At 54.1% G+C, this 18,155-nt stretch overlaps 9 protein-coding genes across 9 annotated transcripts; 4 read left to right on the top strand and 5 right to left on the bottom strand.

Annotated features, from left to right (window-relative positions):
* Positions 1–1,827: 1,827 nt before the first annotated feature.
* On the top strand, positions 1,828–2,483 carry J4E86_004582 (uncharacterized protein; the record flags this gene model as incomplete). Its single annotated transcript, XM_051445120.1, has 2 exons — positions 1,828–2,056; positions 2,116–2,483. The coding sequence occupies 2 exons, from the start codon at positions 1,828–1,830 to the stop codon at positions 2,481–2,483; spliced, it is 597 nt and encodes a 198-aa protein (XP_051303217.1).
* A 760-nt stretch (positions 2,484–3,243) lies between these two features.
* J4E86_004583 (uncharacterized protein) lies at positions 3,244–3,805 on the bottom strand (the record flags this gene model as incomplete). Its single annotated transcript, XM_051445121.1, has 2 exons — positions 3,244–3,634; positions 3,759–3,805. The coding sequence occupies 2 exons, from the start codon at positions 3,803–3,805 to the stop codon at positions 3,244–3,246; spliced, it is 438 nt and encodes a 145-aa protein (XP_051303218.1).
* A 731-nt stretch (positions 3,806–4,536) lies between these two features.
* Positions 4,537–4,992, top strand: J4E86_004584 (uncharacterized protein; the record flags this gene model as incomplete). The annotated part of the gene is made up of 1 exon (XM_051445122.1): positions 4,537–4,992. One exon carries the CDS (start codon positions 4,537–4,539, stop codon positions 4,990–4,992), a length of 456 nt encoding a protein of 151 aa, XP_051303219.1.
* Positions 4,993–5,342: 350 nt separating this feature from the next.
* Positions 5,343–5,801, bottom strand: J4E86_004585 (uncharacterized protein; the record flags this gene model as incomplete). The annotated part of the gene is made up of 1 exon (XM_051445123.1): positions 5,343–5,801. The coding sequence occupies one exon, from the start codon at positions 5,799–5,801 to the stop codon at positions 5,343–5,345; it is 459 nt and encodes a 152-aa protein (XP_051303220.1).
* Positions 5,802–6,896: 1,095 nt separating this feature from the next.
* On the bottom strand, positions 6,897–7,351 carry LSM2 (U6 snRNA-associated Sm-like protein LSm2; the record flags this gene model as incomplete). The annotated part of the gene is made up of 3 exons (XM_051445124.1): positions 6,897–7,031; positions 7,136–7,283; positions 7,338–7,351. 3 exons carry the CDS (start codon positions 7,349–7,351, stop codon positions 6,897–6,899), a joined length of 297 nt encoding a protein of 98 aa, XP_051303221.1.
* A 381-nt stretch (positions 7,352–7,732) lies between these two features.
* On the bottom strand, positions 7,733–10,420 carry J4E86_004587 (uncharacterized protein; the record flags this gene model as incomplete). The annotated part of the gene is made up of 1 exon (XM_051445125.1): positions 7,733–10,420. The coding sequence occupies one exon, from the start codon at positions 10,418–10,420 to the stop codon at positions 7,733–7,735; it is 2,688 nt and encodes an 895-aa protein (XP_051303222.1).
* Positions 10,421–11,606: 1,186 nt separating this feature from the next.
* J4E86_004588 (uncharacterized protein) lies at positions 11,607–12,829 on the top strand (the record flags this gene model as incomplete). Its single annotated transcript, XM_051445126.1, has 3 exons — positions 11,607–11,711; positions 11,762–12,148; positions 12,563–12,829. The coding sequence occupies 3 exons, from the start codon at positions 11,607–11,609 to the stop codon at positions 12,827–12,829; spliced, it is 759 nt and encodes a 252-aa protein (XP_051303223.1).
* A 422-nt stretch (positions 12,830–13,251) lies between these two features.
* On the bottom strand, positions 13,252–13,965 carry J4E86_004589 (uncharacterized protein; the record flags this gene model as incomplete). Its single annotated transcript, XM_051445127.1, has 2 exons — positions 13,252–13,828; positions 13,889–13,965. The coding sequence occupies 2 exons, from the start codon at positions 13,963–13,965 to the stop codon at positions 13,252–13,254; spliced, it is 654 nt and encodes a 217-aa protein (XP_051303224.1).
* Positions 13,966–14,661: 696 nt separating this feature from the next.
* J4E86_004590 (uncharacterized protein) lies at positions 14,662–17,100 on the top strand (the record flags this gene model as incomplete). The annotated part of the gene is made up of 1 exon (XM_051445128.1): positions 14,662–17,100. The coding sequence occupies one exon, from the start codon at positions 14,662–14,664 to the stop codon at positions 17,098–17,100; it is 2,439 nt and encodes an 812-aa protein (XP_051303225.1).
* Between the last annotated feature and the right edge of the window lie 1,055 nt (positions 17,101–18,155).

An 18,155-nucleotide genomic window follows, 5' to 3' on the forward strand; every position in this document is an offset into this window, starting at 1 on the left:
TTATGCTTTAGCCGACATATAATACAGCAGGTGTACGACTATAGCTGGCTAGATAGGGGTACACAGATGGCTCTGGTAGGACGCTGCACAACCTGCCAGGAGCTAAAGCGAAACAAGTCTTGTCCACATAGTCGCGGAAGAGACTTGGCTGGAGGCAGCATGAGGATAGGCGTCCACTACTCGACGCCGCGCTTTGGCCTCGTGGATGTGCCGCTCTGATCGGTGGCATCTCCATGGCCGCAGACTCGACGTTCACTCGAGACTTTGCATGGGTTGGGCAGACGGGATCCCGTCGCATGCCGCAAAGGCTACGGCAGAACCGGTGTGTGTCGTTGAGCACGACACATCGGCGAATTGATTCGTGCGGAAGCTTGGTAGGGCCATGTGCAGGCAAGGTTCTAACGGCAGACGCATCACCATCAGCGTAGCCCGCATGAAACAATATTACTCCAGATGCTACCCTCAGTTGGGCTAACAAGATTCTCGAATATGTAGGTAGCATGCACAGACAGACGGCATAGCATTTGCATGAGCCGAATACGAGATATTGCGGCCGCGAAGCGAAACATAGCTGAGGAGACTTGTCGAGGGCTTCGATCCGGCGCATGGATCGTATTTTCGTCCGCCACTGGCGATTGCATGACATGAAGAACGACCGAAGATTGCATGGAGAGCTAAAGTTAGGGTCGAAAATCCCTTTCTTTAAGGGCTGTTGTAATCTGTCAACCATGTTGCCGGGTCGCGTTCTCTCTCGCGCGGCAGGCGACAAGGCAGCTGAAAGATTAGTTTCCCACCACGCAGGTGGTATGATGGTGATGGCGATGGCAGTCAAGGCGCAGTCAGGTTACGAGTGCTAGCTTCGATCACGCAGAGACACGACGGGCGTTGCCAAGGGGTGCTTTGTATGGAGCAAGACGGGATGGTGCCATGACTGACAGGTGCTGGCGCCAGGCTACCGTCGACCTTTGGAAGGTCGATAGAAGCAGTGGTTTCCGTGGCGCGTGGTAAGATAACACGATACTGACCTCATCAGTCATGTTGCGCTGATCACTGCCGTTGATCTCCCTGCAGCTCAGGAACACGGCAAGCAAAGCAGGGACAATCCAGCAGCGCGGTCAGTCGTACGCCGGATGAGGCAGCACTTCCGTTATGAAGGCACAAGTGCGGGAGGAGCCGACACAGGTCGTTGGGACGAGAGTGCCATTGGGAGTGATTAGTGAGAAACATGTCGTCAACACGATCACCATGGGCGCGCGAGCTTGGGAGGTGAGCAGGTGGTGGATCAGCCGGAAGCGTCGGCTGCCGATGGGGTTGAAGCCCAAGGGCAGTCGCCAGCCGCGCTGTTTCTCACCTTCTGGATGCGCACTGGGGATTTGCCGAGGCTGGCCGAGCAGAACGGCAGCAGGCAGGAGGCCACGAACTGTATAACCCGGCGGCGTGATGGAATGACACGAAGCTGCAGACACTAGTCAAACACACGGGTGCCCTGGTGCTGTGGTGTGAACGGTGCACCCCACACAAGTGTCCCCTGTATGTCGCGGATAATCTGCGGGAAATTGAGGGCTTACAGAGCAATTGCTAAGGCGGCGGGCATGGCCGGGGGCAGCGGCGGTGGTGGAGGTGGTGGTGAGGGTGAAGGTGCAGGCGGGTGACATGTTCCGAGTGTCTGGCTGGCTAGCACATGCTAGATGACGAACACCGAGGAGGGGCTGCTGGTGGCCCGGGCGCGCCTTCCTCGCAGATTTGCTGGAGAGGCAGGAGCCCACGACGGCTCCTTCCCTCCGCCACCATCACACCACGACGCCGGGACCCCTGCCAACCGCCGCCATGGAGCTCGACAAGGACAACGCCAACCCGACCATCCTGAATCCCTCAGATCTGCCCTCCCGCCGCAGCGACGCGACGGCAAAGAGGCGCGATGACGGCGGGACCGGCCTGTTCGATAACCTGATACCGCGCTACAACTACCTCAGCGACCCCTTCGACGACAGCGTCTCAGCCGGCGATTCAGACAGCGACGACGCACGTGAGGACATTGACGAGCAGGAAATCTACGGTAGGCGCGCCCGCGGGCCCTCGATGGCGTTAACGTTTGGCTGACCCCGCGCATGACAGACCTCATTTCCACCATCTGCGACCCTGAACACCCGCTGTCCCTCGGCTCGCTGTCCGTCGTCAACCTGCCAGACATCCACATTCTGCCCCCCTCCTCACCGCTCTCGAGCATCAGCACCGTCGTCGTCGAGATCACGCCGACCATCACCCACTGCTCGCTGGCCACCGTCATCGGCCTGGGCGTGCGCGTCCGTCTCGAACAGGCACTACCTCCGCGCTTCCGCGTCGATGTCCGCATCAAGAAGGGCACCCACAGCACCGACGAGCAGGTCAACAAGCAGCTGGGCGACAAGGAGCGCGTCGCCGCTGCCCTCGAGAACGGCACCCTGATGGGCGTGTTGAAGAAGATGCTCTCTACATGCGAGTAAAATCTCCGCCATGGTTTGTCTGCACGGAAGCCATATTACGATATCGGCGCTTAGTGTATCGGCGTCACCAGGACATCATCTCCGCCACACCCGCACACCGTACACCGTATTCCTACAAACATGGCACCATCCCTCCGACGACACCGGGATGAGTAGTCGCCCAAGGAGGAAAGCCTCGGCTGTTCACAATATTGATGTTGTCCGGCAATATGCAAACCGCACATGCATGCGGCGTGTACACTATCCCTGCGTCGATCATTAGCGTCGTGTTGGATATAGCATGTTCCTGCAGGCTAATGTCGTACACAAAGTCAATTCCGACCTCACCACAGGTGCATCGCTGGTGGAGGGTGTGATTTCGCTGGCCGTCCAGGCGAAAACAAGTTTCGATGGCCAAGATGCCCGAATGGGTACGCAGGATGATGTGCCTTCACAGCAACATCCGGTGATTTAGCCGTGAGCACATTCGGCAGCCTTGGAGGTTATGAGGCGAGTAGGATTATGAGCAGACACAGATGTGTAGAAGTCTTATGAACAGTTTGAGATTGCATGTGCAATTCTTGAGATGACGTGGCTCATGGTACCACACATGTCCCTGGTCCTCAAGAGATATATTCAGGCGCAGATAGCAATCGATGCAGCATAAGCAAAGCGTCTACAGATTTGAACAGGCATTATAGAAATCTGCTCCATGGATAATGTGATGTCTCTGCGCCCTTTCCCACCCCCAACCACTTTTCCCAACTGCCCGCCCTTCTTCCTAATCCTCCAATATTCCAGTCCTGTCTGCAAATTCCTGCAGCATCTTAATCGTCTCTTCGATCACCAAAATCTTCGCCTCGTTATCCAGGTCGTCAAATCCGTCGCAAAATTCCTCGATTGCGATTTCCAAGGCGATCTTCTGCGCTTTGTAACGTCTGGTCTTCGCCCTCAGCTCCTCTGTTTGTCTTTGCAACTCTCGGATTTGTGCATATTCGCAGAGCAAATGAAGCAGTAGTATCGCTGGACTCGCGAGAAGAGTGACGATGCGTGGAACTTTCATGAGGCCGCTGTAATTGAGGGCCGAAATGGCCATGGAGGCCACGAGAGTAAGGGTGTATTTCGAGACAGTGATTGGCATGTGAAGTTCCATGATGACAGCTAGTGAGCAGCTGGCAACAATCTTTGATTATAGACGTGATAGTGTGAGTCTTGTCTTGATCTAGGTACGAAGAAGTAAACGACGACCCTGTTAGCGCGCGGGAGCAGTGTGTATGCACTTGCCGCTGCACTCACCTCAGCTCAGCAAGACCTGATCTACAGGCAATCGCTGTAGGCTCCATAGTACCGCGTTGGTGTAACCACAACCGAAAATTTCACAGTGTAATCTTCATATACAACCTCTAAAAAAACAGCTTTCTTACTCGCGACTCCTTTGCAAACCCAAAAAGCTCAACATGCTCGTACCAGCTCTAGGTGAGATTTTCTACTGGTTCATCCATGCTATAATATCGGTGAACTTCTGGTTCATCGTATGGCAGATGCACCAGGGTCACAAACGTCTCCACCCTCTTTTTTGCGGCAGCCCTGGAGGCCTCAAGGCAAACGGTAACCGCGCGTCTACTCCATCCAGCGACGTCATAATTCACGTATGGCGCTTAACAGAAAGGTGGAAGGCTTGGAAAAGAATCGGTGCGAAGGAACAGGTGGAACAGGTGCAATAGATGCGAATAGTTTAAACAGTACCTAGGTAACCTGCCTAATTGCAAAAGTTTGGAGCGAACTGTGAGACAATATAGCAAAGTGTGAAAAGCGAATGAGCGTTTTTCATTCCCCAGATACCAAGTTAGTCGATCCAAAGAAGTGAATGAACCAGAAGCCAAACACTCCCGCCGTTAGCTCCGCCCAATCCGATTTCTACCAACCCGCAAGACTAACGCAGTGACCTTGGAGCTTATGAGCCTTCTCACAAGCCAACTCTCGATTAAGGTGCCTTGTTGCTGCACACCAACACCTCACTTCTCTCTCCACCATGTCGCAACCCCAGCCATCCGCATGGCTCGTACTCCCATGCATGCTCCTCTCCCTGCTCCTCACCCGCTTCCTCACCGCACTCCTCACATCACACAACGAGCGCGGCCTAAGCATAGTCGTCAAAGCAGCGCTTATCTTCGTCGCGACACTCGTCCTCACCACAACAGCAGCGACCTCACTGTTCCAATCTCTAGAGACCACGCCGCCGCGTACCAGAAATGTTCTGCGCAAGAAGCGTAACGTCTCACCCTTGCGCGAAGAGCGCATTCAGGCGTGGCGTGTCAATACTGCGCCGACTCTCCACTGGAGCTCTTCCTCGTCTGATGAGGATGTGAAGGCAGTGAAGCAGAAGCTTGTTAAAGAGAAGAAGGAGAGGCGGGATGAGAAGTCGCTGAGAAAGCGGTTGATGTTGAAGTTCAAACCAAGAAGGAAGGAAATGCTTGGGGGTAGGAAAGAGACTATTGAGGTTGTTGTGAGGGAAGATCCTTGGGCCTAGACACCGAGGGATGGAAAAGGCACGATTGATCTTCTGAGTGTACACAAGAAGGCAGGGGTGTAGACAATATTTGGGTGTGACAACTGTTACTGACAACTTCCCCCGTCTGTTTCTTCCCATCTCATCGTAGTTCCCATTTGGTACCTAGGTAGACACCGGAAGCACAAAAAGTAACGAGCAGAAAGTTTTGAACACTCGAGCAACGTACATCCAAGCACAACTTCAAACCCCGTCAGTCAAATTCCAACGCATGACACAACCAGCTCAACACTCACATCTTCACGCTCGTGCCCATCATCTCCAAAACTACCCAACACCCTCCCATCACCAACACTCCTCTCTCCACCCCCTCAGTTTCTCACCACAACCCTCGACATAGCCCTAACCCCCGCCTCCGCCTCCAGAATCTCCAATATCTCCCTCTCCAGCCCAGCATTTACCGCAACACCCTCAGAAGGATACACATCTCCAAACGCCGAGTTTGCCGTCGTAGTAACACCACTTCTGTCGTATAGCGGTACGCCTCGCTCCCAGATGGATATGGCTGTCTTCTTGCCGTCCGTGTTGCTCTCTTCGTCGGTGTGCGCGCCCTTGCGGAACAGCCGGGGCAGGCTGATTGGTTTGGTGCGGAAATAGATGATGGCGCTGATGACGTAGATGGTGATGCCGATGGTGCCGACTACGCATATGAGGCCGATGGCTGTTGGGGTGAGGGTTTCGGAGGACAGGTCTTCGAGTGCGGAGCGTGTGTGCAGATAAGGCGCTGGTGTAGCTGGGGAAGTGGAAGATGGGTAGGAGATGGGCGCCATGATTGTTGAGGGGCTCGTCGCTTTTGCGACTATTTCCGTTACGTGGTGTGTCGTTCCGAAGAGACTAATTTGGAGAACTTTTGACAATGTGTGCGTGGACTCGTCGCTTTTGCGAGTATATTCGTTGCGTGGTGTGTGGTTTCGAAGGGACTGATTTGAAAACTTTTGAAAGTGTGTGCGTGGACGTCGTCAACCAACAGAAGAGCGGTTGTGGTGTTGGTGTTGTTTGGGGTTAGACGGAGTCATAGAGATGTTTAATCTGCCAGTGGAGAGGACTGTGGGCGAGCGTAATTTCTACGCGACGTGTTGCGTTTGCTACGAAAAAAGGTGAAAGGGAGAGGGGACACGTGCGACCTCGTCTCTTGGGGTCTGATGATTGCGATCTCTCTCATTTGAGGAGTACCTTTGAGTATGGGATGGTGATGTATTGCGGGAGTCGTGAGTGGCTCGTTGGCGCCCTGCGTTATCGCAGTACCAGTGGATAGAGTGGATGGCAACCAAAATATCGAATCGCACACGCAGCAGTGATTCGTCTCTTGGAGATAGAGACTGTACGGGAAACAATGCACAGGGGAAGCTACATGGACGACAAAAGAGAAGGCTCGTTCGTGATGTCGAAAGTTTGATGCAATAGTTGCGGATAGGCAAGACGAAGGAGGAACGTACGTATGTGGAAGAGCCAGTTGACGTCGATGGCCATGTCAAACATGAGCCTGAATGGACAATCTCCATGTCCCGTGAGCTAGGGAAGAATTGGAGCAGGGCGTGTAAATGACTCGAGTCGAACAGAGAGTAGAAAAGTAGAGCAAGAACAAAGATGGGCGTAGAGCAAGAACAAAGATGGGCGAGGATGTCACCTCGTACTCATCAAAGGGTATATTCACACCACCAGCTCTACAAGCGCTCGTCGTGCTTGCACAACCTCTACGCTTATTCTCGGTCCAGAATTCCAGCTCTTGCGCTTGGCCACGCTCTTATATACCGTGGGTTGTCATATCACATTGCGTCCGCCCACGCGCGCGTTGCCCTCCTCATGTTGCCGCACAAACGGTCGCTTCATCACGCGTTATCCTAGCACCTGATGTCCTTCCTCTCTCATTTCGCCTTGTTCTTCGCCGCCTCAGCCTCTCTCCTTGTCGCGTCTTCGAGTAGTGCGGTGTCGACAGCGCCGGAGGGAAGGTGTACGTATCGGACGACGGAACCGCGGATGAACATGTCTTTTGTCGAGCACTATTAACAGATTAGCATCTGTTCCACCCGACATCTCACATCGCCATCTCTCTTGCACATTGTCTGGTCCGTACGCAGAAGAGAGTCGCGATGCACAAACGTACCAAATGCGGCCACCTCAGCTCATCCACCGCCTCTGCATTGTCCAGCTTGATGTTCAGGTACTGATCGACGCTCTTGAGTGTTCCGCGGATCTGGACTTCGTTCTTGAGTTCGACGGTGATTTCGTGCTCGACGAGCGTTTTGAAGAAGCTATTGCGCTGTCAGTCGCTGTTTCGTCATTATCGACGTGGACCGGGGACTAACCTGAAGAAGAGCATTGTGTATATGTGAGAAAAAGGATTGGGGTAGAGACGTCGGGATACAGCTAAGCGCAAGTTGGGTGAAGTGGTCGCGACTTGCGGTGCACATGGCACAGTGACGAGGTTATGCGCTGCGCATGGGCCGCGTGGGGTTCGCGCCGCTGCGAGCGAGGCTGATCTGCCGCCTCGCCATGTCTCTCACTCCAGCATCACCATCACATTGATAGGCAGACACTCAGACAACCAAATGTGACGAATGTGATAGACACTGTCTTCAATTCATCTACAAAAGAAATTCGCTATTGTGGTATCAACCTAGTCCAGTCCAGTCCAGCCTATCCAACACCGTCTACCCAAAACCATCGTAACTGTATCACATCATGTTCAATCCCGTTGCCATTACTTCCTCGCCCAGCCGGACAAAGTCCTCCATCCAGCGTGGCCTTGTGCACCCTCCTCTAGCACATTGACAACTCCCTCCAATAGCTTCTCCTCATCCTTGCCCATCTCCATTTGCAACCTGAGCAGCCACCTCTCCCATGCCCAGCTTCCAACTACGCCTGTCAACATCGCCGCATCCATGGTGGTACCAAAGACTGGCGCGTCCTCGAGCTCGATCTCGCCGTCTTCTGTGATGCGACGCTCTTGGTGCTTTGGCTCGGCGCCAACGGCAAGTGTGTCCTTCCAGTTCGCTGCCGTCTTTCCCATGGGAAGAAGCATCCACGCCCTTTGAACGTCCTTGAAGCCCGCCTTGGAGACGCGCGGGAGGAATGTCTTGGTAGGCTGCGCATCGTAGCCGCGGGTCTTCAGGTTGAAGCCGAACTCGACACCCATGGCCTGAGCGTTGCGGCCAGCATGGACAACATCGGCATCCATGACGCTGAAGTCAAGAATACCACCGGGCTTGAGGCAGCGGTAGCACTCCTTCAAGCACAGGTCGTACTCGTCTGATGACTTGCCGACAGGCTTGCTTGTCTTGAGGAGCTCGTAAAGTGTGCGTGCCGAAACGACGTCAAAGTGGCCAGATGGGAAGGGAAGAGTCCACAGGTTGGGAACGGTAAGGTGCTTGTGGTTGTCGGGGCCCTTGACGTTGGATGACATGTTGTTACCCGCAGTGTAGACAGTAGTCACTGTAGCGTATGGGTAGTCGTAGGCAACATCCCACGCCCAATCGTTGGTAGCGACACCACCAACGTCGAGGATGCGTGGAGCAGTAGCGCGTGTGATGCATCGCACGGCAGGTTTGCTGAGAAGCTTGCCACCGTTGAGTTGCTTCTGAGCTTGCAAGACCCAGTGGACGGGCAGCATCTGGTCGAGCGCTTGACGCTCCGTCTGTGCGCGCGCAATTCTCTCCTTTAGTACAGTTGGGTCATTGACGAAGAACTCAGACACAGGTCGCGGTGGCGCTGGGCGCTCTGGCTGGCAAAGCTCGAACTTTCCCAGGAGCTGATCGCGATGCGCGAGAGGATTGCAGCGTCGCTGTACGTGCAAAGCCTCAGCGCGAGTCTGGCGGTGGATGAACGTATCCTTCTTTTGGCACCGAGAGTGAAGGTACTCAAGGCCTTGGACGTAGGTGGTGATGGGCTCATCCGCCGACTCCTTGACTGGAGACTTGGCCGGCTCATCCGCGAACTTGACCGACTTCTTGACCACAGTCTTCTCGATCGAGTTGCCGCGGCTGTGGGTTCCGCTGGAGAGGCTGGGAGAGGTAATGTCGCTCATGTCACGAAGAGCGGCCTGTAGCTCATCTTGTTCCTCCAACCATCGGCCGGTCATCTCGAGGTTAGCAGTAGACACCTTTTGAAGTCCGGCGTTGTAGTTCTCGTCATACTGAAAAATGGTCTTGCTAGGGTTGATCTCCTTGATCTCCACGTTCTCATCGGTTGGGCTGCTAAGCAGGACTGGGCGCGATGTCGCCAGAGGCTCATCGTGTCCATCGAGAGTGGACCCGGCAAGAGTCGAGTTTCGTACCGGGAGAACTGGCACAGCTGGTACAGCTGGCACGGGGTGTGGGGAAGTGTTCCTTCGGTTCTCCTTCTGCCATGGAAGGTTGTAAAACCTTTCAGCAGTTGAAGTGTTTGGGATTGACTCATCGCGCTTGGGGATACTCCAGGTGTGACGAGCAGTCGATTGAAGCGATGAGAAGAAACCACCGGGAGAAGGGACAGAGAGCGCGGAAATTGGTGTGCTACCAGAGGAACCGTTTCCGAACACTGTTGAAGGGATGCTTAAGCCGAGACTTGGTCGGGAGACTTCTTGCATCTCGCCTCTAGCCTCAACCACTTGAAACTCCTGTTGCTCTGGTTCCTCGTACTGCTCAGCAGATGGCGAGTTTCCGAGATGCTGAAGAGTCTCCATAGCTTGTAGGTCCAATTGCACAGGTCCCCACGAGTCAACACTGGACATGGATCCGCGTCTACGTTGCGAGACTGGGGTGGCAGGGCAACTGAGTTTGTCCATCTCTTCTGATGTGAGGCTGCCGTCCAGGGACGGGGCTGCTGAGTGCTCGGGCACATGCAGGTTGTGAGAGTCGATCATCTCAAGGAAGCGACGCGATGGGGTCAGTAGCAACGATGGAGTAACGGGCATCGCCGAGTTTGCACTCTTCAACTTCTCAATGGTTGGCCATGCGGAAGGCGAAGGGATGACGATGGATGGGTAGCGTCTCTGTCTAGGCTGGGTCGCAAGCTTCTTGACTGATGCGGATGCATGGAGAGGCACCTCAGTCTCATCGTCGGTGATGTCGTAGAGGGAATCGAAGTCGCTGTCAGCACGACTCGCCCGGTTTACTGGGGGATAGGTAGCCGAGTGAACAGGAAAGCGCGGCGACGGCTGCGGGGTCATATCGAATAAGCGTGCCTTGGGGGTAGGGAAGTCGTCGTCAATGCTGGCTGGTGACGCGGGACTGGGTAGGTATATCGACGAGGTCGAATATCTTGCGCCGAAGTAGTAGGTGGGAATTGAGGACTCGTCGTCGGTGGCATTAAGTGCCTGTCTCTGATCCAGCGGAGACATGGCTTGATGAGAGTTGGCCATGGGGCCGAAGGTCGCAGGATGGTATACTGCAGGCTCCAGCATCTCAGGCATGTTGTATATTGCGGTGACGTGAGCACCGCCTTGTGCTAATATTACTAAAGATACCTATGAAAATCCGAGTAGGCGGGAGTGCGGCGAGGGTGGTAGGGGTCCAAATACAGAAGTACAGGGGACCAAATAGAGGCGATATTAAGATGAGCTATAGCCCAAAACTGCGCTGGTCAACAGCTTACTGGTAAAAATGGAATTGCTTCGATCAACGAAGACTTGACGGAAGAAGGGGCTCGGAAGAGGACTAGAAGTGAATGGCAAAAGAGAGTAGATGCGGCGCGGGCGCGATGGTCAGAGGATATATCGCGCGTAGACGCCTACTCGTCGAGTGACTGTGGGCTAGTGTTACTGTGGCATTCGTCCGAGCTACACTGCCAGTTGGCCGTCCACTCGCATAGAGGGCCGAGTCTGGGTGGAGAGGCAGTAGCGGCTCAAGGTCGGCCACGACATGGCAAAGAGGGTGAAGGCGGCATGATTGGCCAGAGTAAGTTTATGGAGCGCAAGGTCAATACCATGCGCTAGAAACTTTGGGCTAGAGGAGCGTTGCGCTGCACGGCGTGGTTGGGTGTTTGGTTGTAAGCGCCGGGCTGTGCTATTTGCAGCGCTCGCGTTCTGCACGCTTGTCCAATGACGAGACGCAGCGGCGTTGGACAGCATACTCGCCCAATAGTGCCTGGTCGAAATCGATTCTTGCTGCGGGGCTGGATATTGTCTCACGGCCTCGAGTTGGACGCGAGGCGGTGGTTGTGGCTGTCCTCAAGGCTGTCATGTAGCCATCCCGTGCCATGTGAGAGGGAAAGACCAGGTGCCGAGACCCGTCGCAGCCATCTCGGCAGTACAAACACGCGACCAGCCACGCGGTTGCCGATCACCAAGATATAACAATAGAAAAGGTTTCAGTCGATTTAGAGCATTGACGGCCCCGTTCAGCAAACATAGTTGATTCGAAACGTGAGGTGGTGAGCTGCGCGGTCTGCATGGTCTGCATGAACAAGAACAGAGGTGAGGCGTGCCAAGGCGTGCAGCGGGGCATGGATGGAGGGGCAGGCGTGACGCTGATGCCGTCAACACCAAAAAGCTATCGTGAGCTCCGTCACACTAGCAATTTCCACAATCTCCCCATACCTCCCATTGGCGCTTCTCTAGATCACCTATACACACCGAAACCGCACTAGAACCGCCCGCCATGTCACCGCCTGCCATCATCGCGCCGTCGATTCTGTCGGCAGACTTCGGAGCGCTGGGCAAGGCCTGTTCAGACACAATCTCCCAGGGCGCCGACTGGCTCCATGTACGCGATGCTGAGTTTCGGGCTGGAGGGCACGCGACTGACACGTGCAGGTCGACATCATGGACGGCCACTTCGTGCCCAACATGACCTTTGGCGCGCCCGTTGTCACCAAGATCCGCTCACACGTCGACCGACCGACCACCGCACACGGCAAGGGAACATTCGACTGTCACATGATGATCGCCGAGCCCAAGCGATGGGTGCGCGACTTCAAGAAGGCTGGCTGCGACCTGTACTGCTTCCACTACGAAGCCGCCGTCTCGTCAACCGCGGCAGACTCACCTAGTGGGAAGTCGGACCAGAAGACATCTCCAAAAGAGCTGGTCAAGTTCATACATGGCGAGGGTATGCAGGCTGGTATCGCAATCAAGCCGAGCACACCAGTCGATGTGCTGTGGGAGATACTGGAGAACCCAAATAAGGACGAGGTTCCGGATGTGAGTTCATCACCCCTGCACCGCCATGCTTTCCATCATCACAATCGATATCACGAAAGGGCCGCACGCGCTATATGGTGGTTAGAGAGGCCTCGGAAGTGGTCGGTCAAAGCGAGGCTGGGTAGGGCTGACCCTGTTGGGGCGTGGGCGGCACGCGCTGGCGCTTAGGCTTACCAGCCTGCGTAAGCCCACTGTCAATCAGTCTTGACCTGTGCGTTCTTTCGAGAAGCCTGCCGCATGCTGCCCAACCGACTGTCCATCCATTGGCCACCTGTCAATTCAGTTATCCCCAAAGTTGACATCGGTACCTACCCGCCCACGCCGCTGGCTGCTCCCGCAGGATCAATAACCTCAACCCAAGGCCCGTGTTAGGCCACATCACGTTCGGTAGAGATTTCATGCTAACATCCACAGATGATATTGATCATGACTGTAGAGCCCGGCTTCGGTGGCCAGTCATTCATGGCGTCCGAGCTTCCCAAAGTCACCGCGCTTCGACAAAAGTACCCAGAGCTACAGATCGAGGTCGACGGAGGTCTAAGCGAGAAGACCATTGACCAAGCTGCTGATGCTGGCGCTAATGTCATCGTTGCTGGCAGTGCTGTTTTCGGCGCTTCGGACCCTGGAGACGTTATCAAGAAGCTCAGGGAAGCGGTCGATAGCAGGAGAGGAAAACTATAGAAAGGATAACGATACAGACCGACGAATTATGACAATGACTGTAGATGAGCGTATGTACAAATAGAAATGCGAAGAAGCTTACCATGTAGGTGCTGACCTGCGTCGATGCAATGTTACACAACCTGCCGGCTAAATTCTACGCCCATGTCCACCTGTTGGTCTTCATATCCACAAAGATAGCAGATTCGGCAGATGTTATCGACAGGGCTGGTGATCGTTCTGCATGATATCACAAAGGGGGCCGTGGAGGCTACATCATTTTCGGAACCTAGCTTAACACTTGCAGTAGGAGAGTGTGGAGGCTACATTTCTCTTGGAACCCAGCAACTGCCTCGCAAAAGGTTATCTTGGCTACTACATGTTCTCTGGCTCAAGTCGAGTGCCATACAAAACTGTACCGTGGTATCTACATCGACGTCAAATTACTCCTCACGTTCATCAGCTGGGTCGTTGTCCCCCTCTGGCTCATACTCAGACCCGGACCAGTCTGCATCCGTTTCTACATCAGACGCTTCAATCTGATTGTACGTGCGGGTGCGTCCGGGTAGCTTCGGCACGGTTGCCCTGCCCCCATCTCGCCTCCGCGCGGCATGCTCTCTGATATCCCGCTGGCGATTGAGGCGCTCCCTCATTGTCGTGGCGATGGTCTCAGCGTGGAGTGCACTGGGCGCTAGATCATGTGTTCGTCCTTCTGAGTCCGTAAGCATGTTGAGCTCTGAGTAGGCGAAGTGTGCCATACCTGGCTCACTGTCATGAAGAAGCCCAGCAAGGGTCTCCTGATACCTCTCTTCATCAAACTCCCATTCTTCCTCCTCGTTTTCGTCATCGGCATCGCCCCATTCCGAGTCGTCGCTGATGTATGCATGTGTATCTTCCTGGTGGAAAAGCTCTTGGCGGCATAGTGGACATCGATTGTTGTTGGGCATTTCAGCCTCGACTTGCTTGACGATGCAGTGGTCTCCGAAGATGTGACCACACGGAAGTTGTACAGGGACGTGCCTGACAGAGGGTATCCAAGTCAGTGTGTTGTGATAACAAGGGTCATCCAACGTTACTTACTCGGTACTGTAGTCGTCCAGACAGATACCACATCTGAGTGGCTCTAGACCCTGAACGAACTGGTCTTTGGTCAGCATTCTTGCTGTAGGATCGCGCTGAAATAGATGCAGATGTAGACAGAGGTTCGACGGTGAGGTAGAGTCTAAGGAAGAGGTCTTGTGCAGTTGAAAGAAGGAGTATCATAGTATGCGCGGAGCCGGCATGAGATCGCATCACTTTCATCACTCGGATATCCACTCTTGGATTCACTTCACCGTTCACCCTCTCCGTGATTCGTATATTGCTCAAGAAATTCGACATATACTCCACTGCTGAGTTTCCGGTTTCAGTCCAGCTGTATTTCCAGGACTGACCATCTCTTGCTTCTTGCGATGTTCCCTCCATGATAGACTCTTAAGCAGCCTCACATTGTAGAATGGCTCTGAATGCTTCTCCTCGTGATGCTTTCACTTGGTTCATGTATGAGCGCAGCTGTGACGATATGACGTCGGCGGGTATGTATATAGTGAACTGTGCAGCGAAGACCACAAAGACGACGAAGACCAGGAAGACTTGGCTCTTCGAGGTTGCAACGCGGTTCTCATTGTAGTATAACGAATTTATTGCGCGTTGTGAAGTGACGTGAATACAGACTTATGACAAGAGTAGTGGATTCCTGTGGGCCATCGCTAGCGCGTACCCATGCGCCGGAACCCCGAACATTTTCTTGAGCTTCTCCACAACAACACCTCGCGCCCATCAAATCGACTCACGCGGGTCGCATGAGCTCTGATATGGCGAAACGAAAGCGCGGCGCTCGCGACGAGCCACCTCCTGCCGATATGGGACTCGGTGCGACACTGGCGCACATGCGCGGCGAAGCGCAATCCGACAATGCGGCAACCACCACGACTAACGGAGACGAAGAGGGCTGGACAGTAGTCAGCGGCTCCAAAAGGAGACGGAAGGAACGCGGATCGCACTCTGAGCACAACGGGCGCCGCGCCTCAAACTCGCCTTCGCCAGCTCGCAATCCTGGCCATTCGCGCGACACAGATGGGCAGGGCAAGCGCAAGGCACGATCGCCACCGCCGCAGCAAGATGCAACTCCCGACAACCCATTCGCGGGCAAGGACGCCCAACTAGGAAATCGCCTTTCCTCCACCGACAACCCATTCGTCACATACAAAGCTGGCTCTGAGCAGTCAAGCGAGAACATGACCAGAGAGGAGCGCAGGAAAGAGCGCAAGCTGCAGAGGAGCTACCCAGCCATTGAGCATTCACATCATGCCCGTCTGAACTCGCACGTGAAGATCACAGACCTTCAGTCACTGGTGCTGTACTTGCTTGCTGACGGTAATGCGCCGCAGTGGGTTTCTGTACGCAGTCGTGCCAATATCCAACAGGTCGTCATGCTTATGGTTCCGGGATTGGACCTGGGCATGTTCAACGGCGATGTTGCTCTAGACGCCGCGCCTCAATCGAACCCTTCTGTTGGAGCAGAGACAACAGACGCGCAGACTGATGCTGCGCTCACGGCTGCAAAGGCTGTAAAGGATGCACAGGCAGCAAAGCCCAAGCGGTTAAACATTTCGCGTGATGACTTTTATCCGGCTAGTCTCAAGGCCGAAAAACTGCCTGTATCGCTGAAACCTCTCGCTGATATCTTTGAGCATGTCTGGCCCATCAAGGCTATAGGCGAACATCGCAACAACCAATACATGAGGGTGCATTCGCCCATCCATACCATGCTAACTTCACAAATACCCAAAACGCAAGAAGAGAAGCAGATGAAGAAGACAGGGAACCACAAAGGCCCCTTGCCACAGAATTCAAAGAATTGGGAAAACAAGCGCACGCGCATTACCGAATACATTGCCAGTCTAATGGAACAGCAAGAGAACGAATACGTGCTACATCCAGCAATGTTCACCACATCGGAATCCAAGGAGGCCAATAACGAGAGAAGGAAGCTTGCTCATCAGACTGCTGATGATGGATGGGTCGACACCAATGTCGCTGCCTTGGAAGATGCAGAAGTACCCGAGATGGAGATTGAACAAGGCAGTCTGACTGCTGGAAGACACATTATATCCGTCGACTGTGAGATGTGCAAAGCTGAGAATGACCAGCTTGTACTTACTCGCATCAGTCTATTGAACTGGGACGGCACTACGGCCCTCGACAAGCTTGTCAAGCCAGATGTCGCCATTAAGGATTACCTGACCCAGTGGTCTGGTATTACAGCGGCCATGCTCCAGGATGTCACGACCACTCTAGCGGACATACAGAAGGAGCTATTGGAACTCATCACACCGCGTACAATACTTGTGGGACACTCGCTAAACTCTGATCTCAACGCACTCAAGCTGACCCACCCCTTCATCATCGACACTGGTATCCTCTACCCGCACCCCCGTGGGCCGCCATACAAGCAGTCGCTGAAGTGGCTTGCGCAGAAATACCTCAAGCGCGAAGTGCAAAAGGGCTCAGCAGGTCACGACAGTGTGGAAGATGCTCGGACATGTCTCGATCTGGTCAAACAAAAGTGTGAAAAGGGCCCGCGCTGGGGATCGGGCGACACAAACGCGGAGTCTATTTTCAAGAGAATGGATCGTTCTGTACGACCAAAATCAAACGACGTGCATCGTGCCGGAGCTGTCATCGACTGGGGCGACCCGAACAGAGGTCATGGTGGCCAAGCTCGAGTTTCCATAGGCTGCAAGACCGATGAGGAAGTAGTAGAAGCTATTGAGCGTACAGTCAAGGGCCAAGCCGAAGGCAAGGGTGGCACTACTGACAAGATCGACTTTGTCTGGGGACGTTTGCGCGAGTTGGAGCTTGCAAGAGGCTGGTGGGACGACGCCAAGACGGCCGACGTCGAGCTCATTCGACAGAATGCCTTGCAACGACTGGGTCTTCTGAAGGATGGCGAGGACACAGATGTTGAGGTTCACGGTCCTGAGCTCGGCGATGCCGTCTCCAAGACCATTGAACGTATCGGGCAGATATACGACGCTTTGCCCCGCTGCACGGCCTTCATTGTGTACAGTGGGACAGGCGACCCTCGAGAAATCCGTCGCTTGCAAGCAATGCAACAGCAGTATCGCCGTGAATACGCTACCAAGAATTGGGACAACCTCAGTGTCAAATGGACGGATACGGAGGTGCAGGCTCTTTCGAAAGCCTGTCAAGAGGCTCGCAACGGCGTTGGCTTTATTGTTGTCAAGTAAAGTACGAGTATTCGTACCTCGCGCGTACTACGTGCAACGCAACGTGTCGTAGTACGAGGTGTCCAAGCGCATATCGCTTGACAGACAGTCTCGGCCGTGGCGTATGAACGGATAATCGGGATGCATAGGCTGAGAGGCTGAATGCTTTCTAGAACATGCGTTGTGTTTTGCAATTATCGGTAGAAAGGATTAAACGCGAATAACTATCGTGCCAAGGGCACAAGTACTGCATGACATCAATCAACATCCCTGTCCACTTTCCCCTTACTTGGAGTTAAATTAGCGCAAAGCTTTTCGCCGCCTCACAGTGGGCGAAGATTGCGCAAATTCAACTCTGTAAAACCATAATCCCATCTTTGCCTGTGTGAGATCGCTGCCACGGTACAGCAGTGCCCTCAGCGGCGATCATTCCGTCATGATGGGAGGCGGGTACCAGTTGGGACAATGCTGCTGACGACGACATGGAAAATGGCATGGATAAAAGCCAGAAACGAGTAGTCTGGCCCAGATATAGCTGCAAATGTAAATTCGGACATATAGCTATCATCCTGCATCGACATGTTATGCTAATTGGCCCATGTCGCGGATCAAACTTGGCAACCTGTAATCGTCGCAATTTGATAGTAATAAAGATAGCCGGCGCTTGGTCCCGGGATGAGTAAACTGCCCCATAACGATAGTGACTACCGATCAGGTGTTGGGATGCTGTGACACGAGTTCATACCTGTGCACGCCGACACATGCGTACCTCGGACGGTAGGGAACTGCTCGCATTCGATAAACGGACGAAATTACAGCTGAAGAGATCTGGCTGTTGCGCGAGATGGAACAGCTAGCGTGTTGCGCTTGCGACACGAGACGGCTTCAGGGCTTTTTCGCAATAGAGCGCATCTAAATTGATAGCGAGGCGCGCTAACCCCACTCGGACTCATGCATGGCTAATCATGGAATAACTCCTGCTAATTATTTCACTTGCCCTTTCCCTCCTCTGAATTAGCTCTCGTCTTTCAGGGTTCCTTCCAGTCTCCGCCGCAACCGCCTATTCTTGTTGGGGC

Source organism: Alternaria arbusti, assembly GCF_024043155.1.
Source record: "Alternaria arbusti strain BMP 1465 chromosome Unknown scaffold_5, whole genome shotgun sequence".
Taxonomy (NCBI): Eukaryota; Fungi; Ascomycota; class Dothideomycetes; order Pleosporales; family Pleosporaceae; genus Alternaria; species Alternaria arbusti.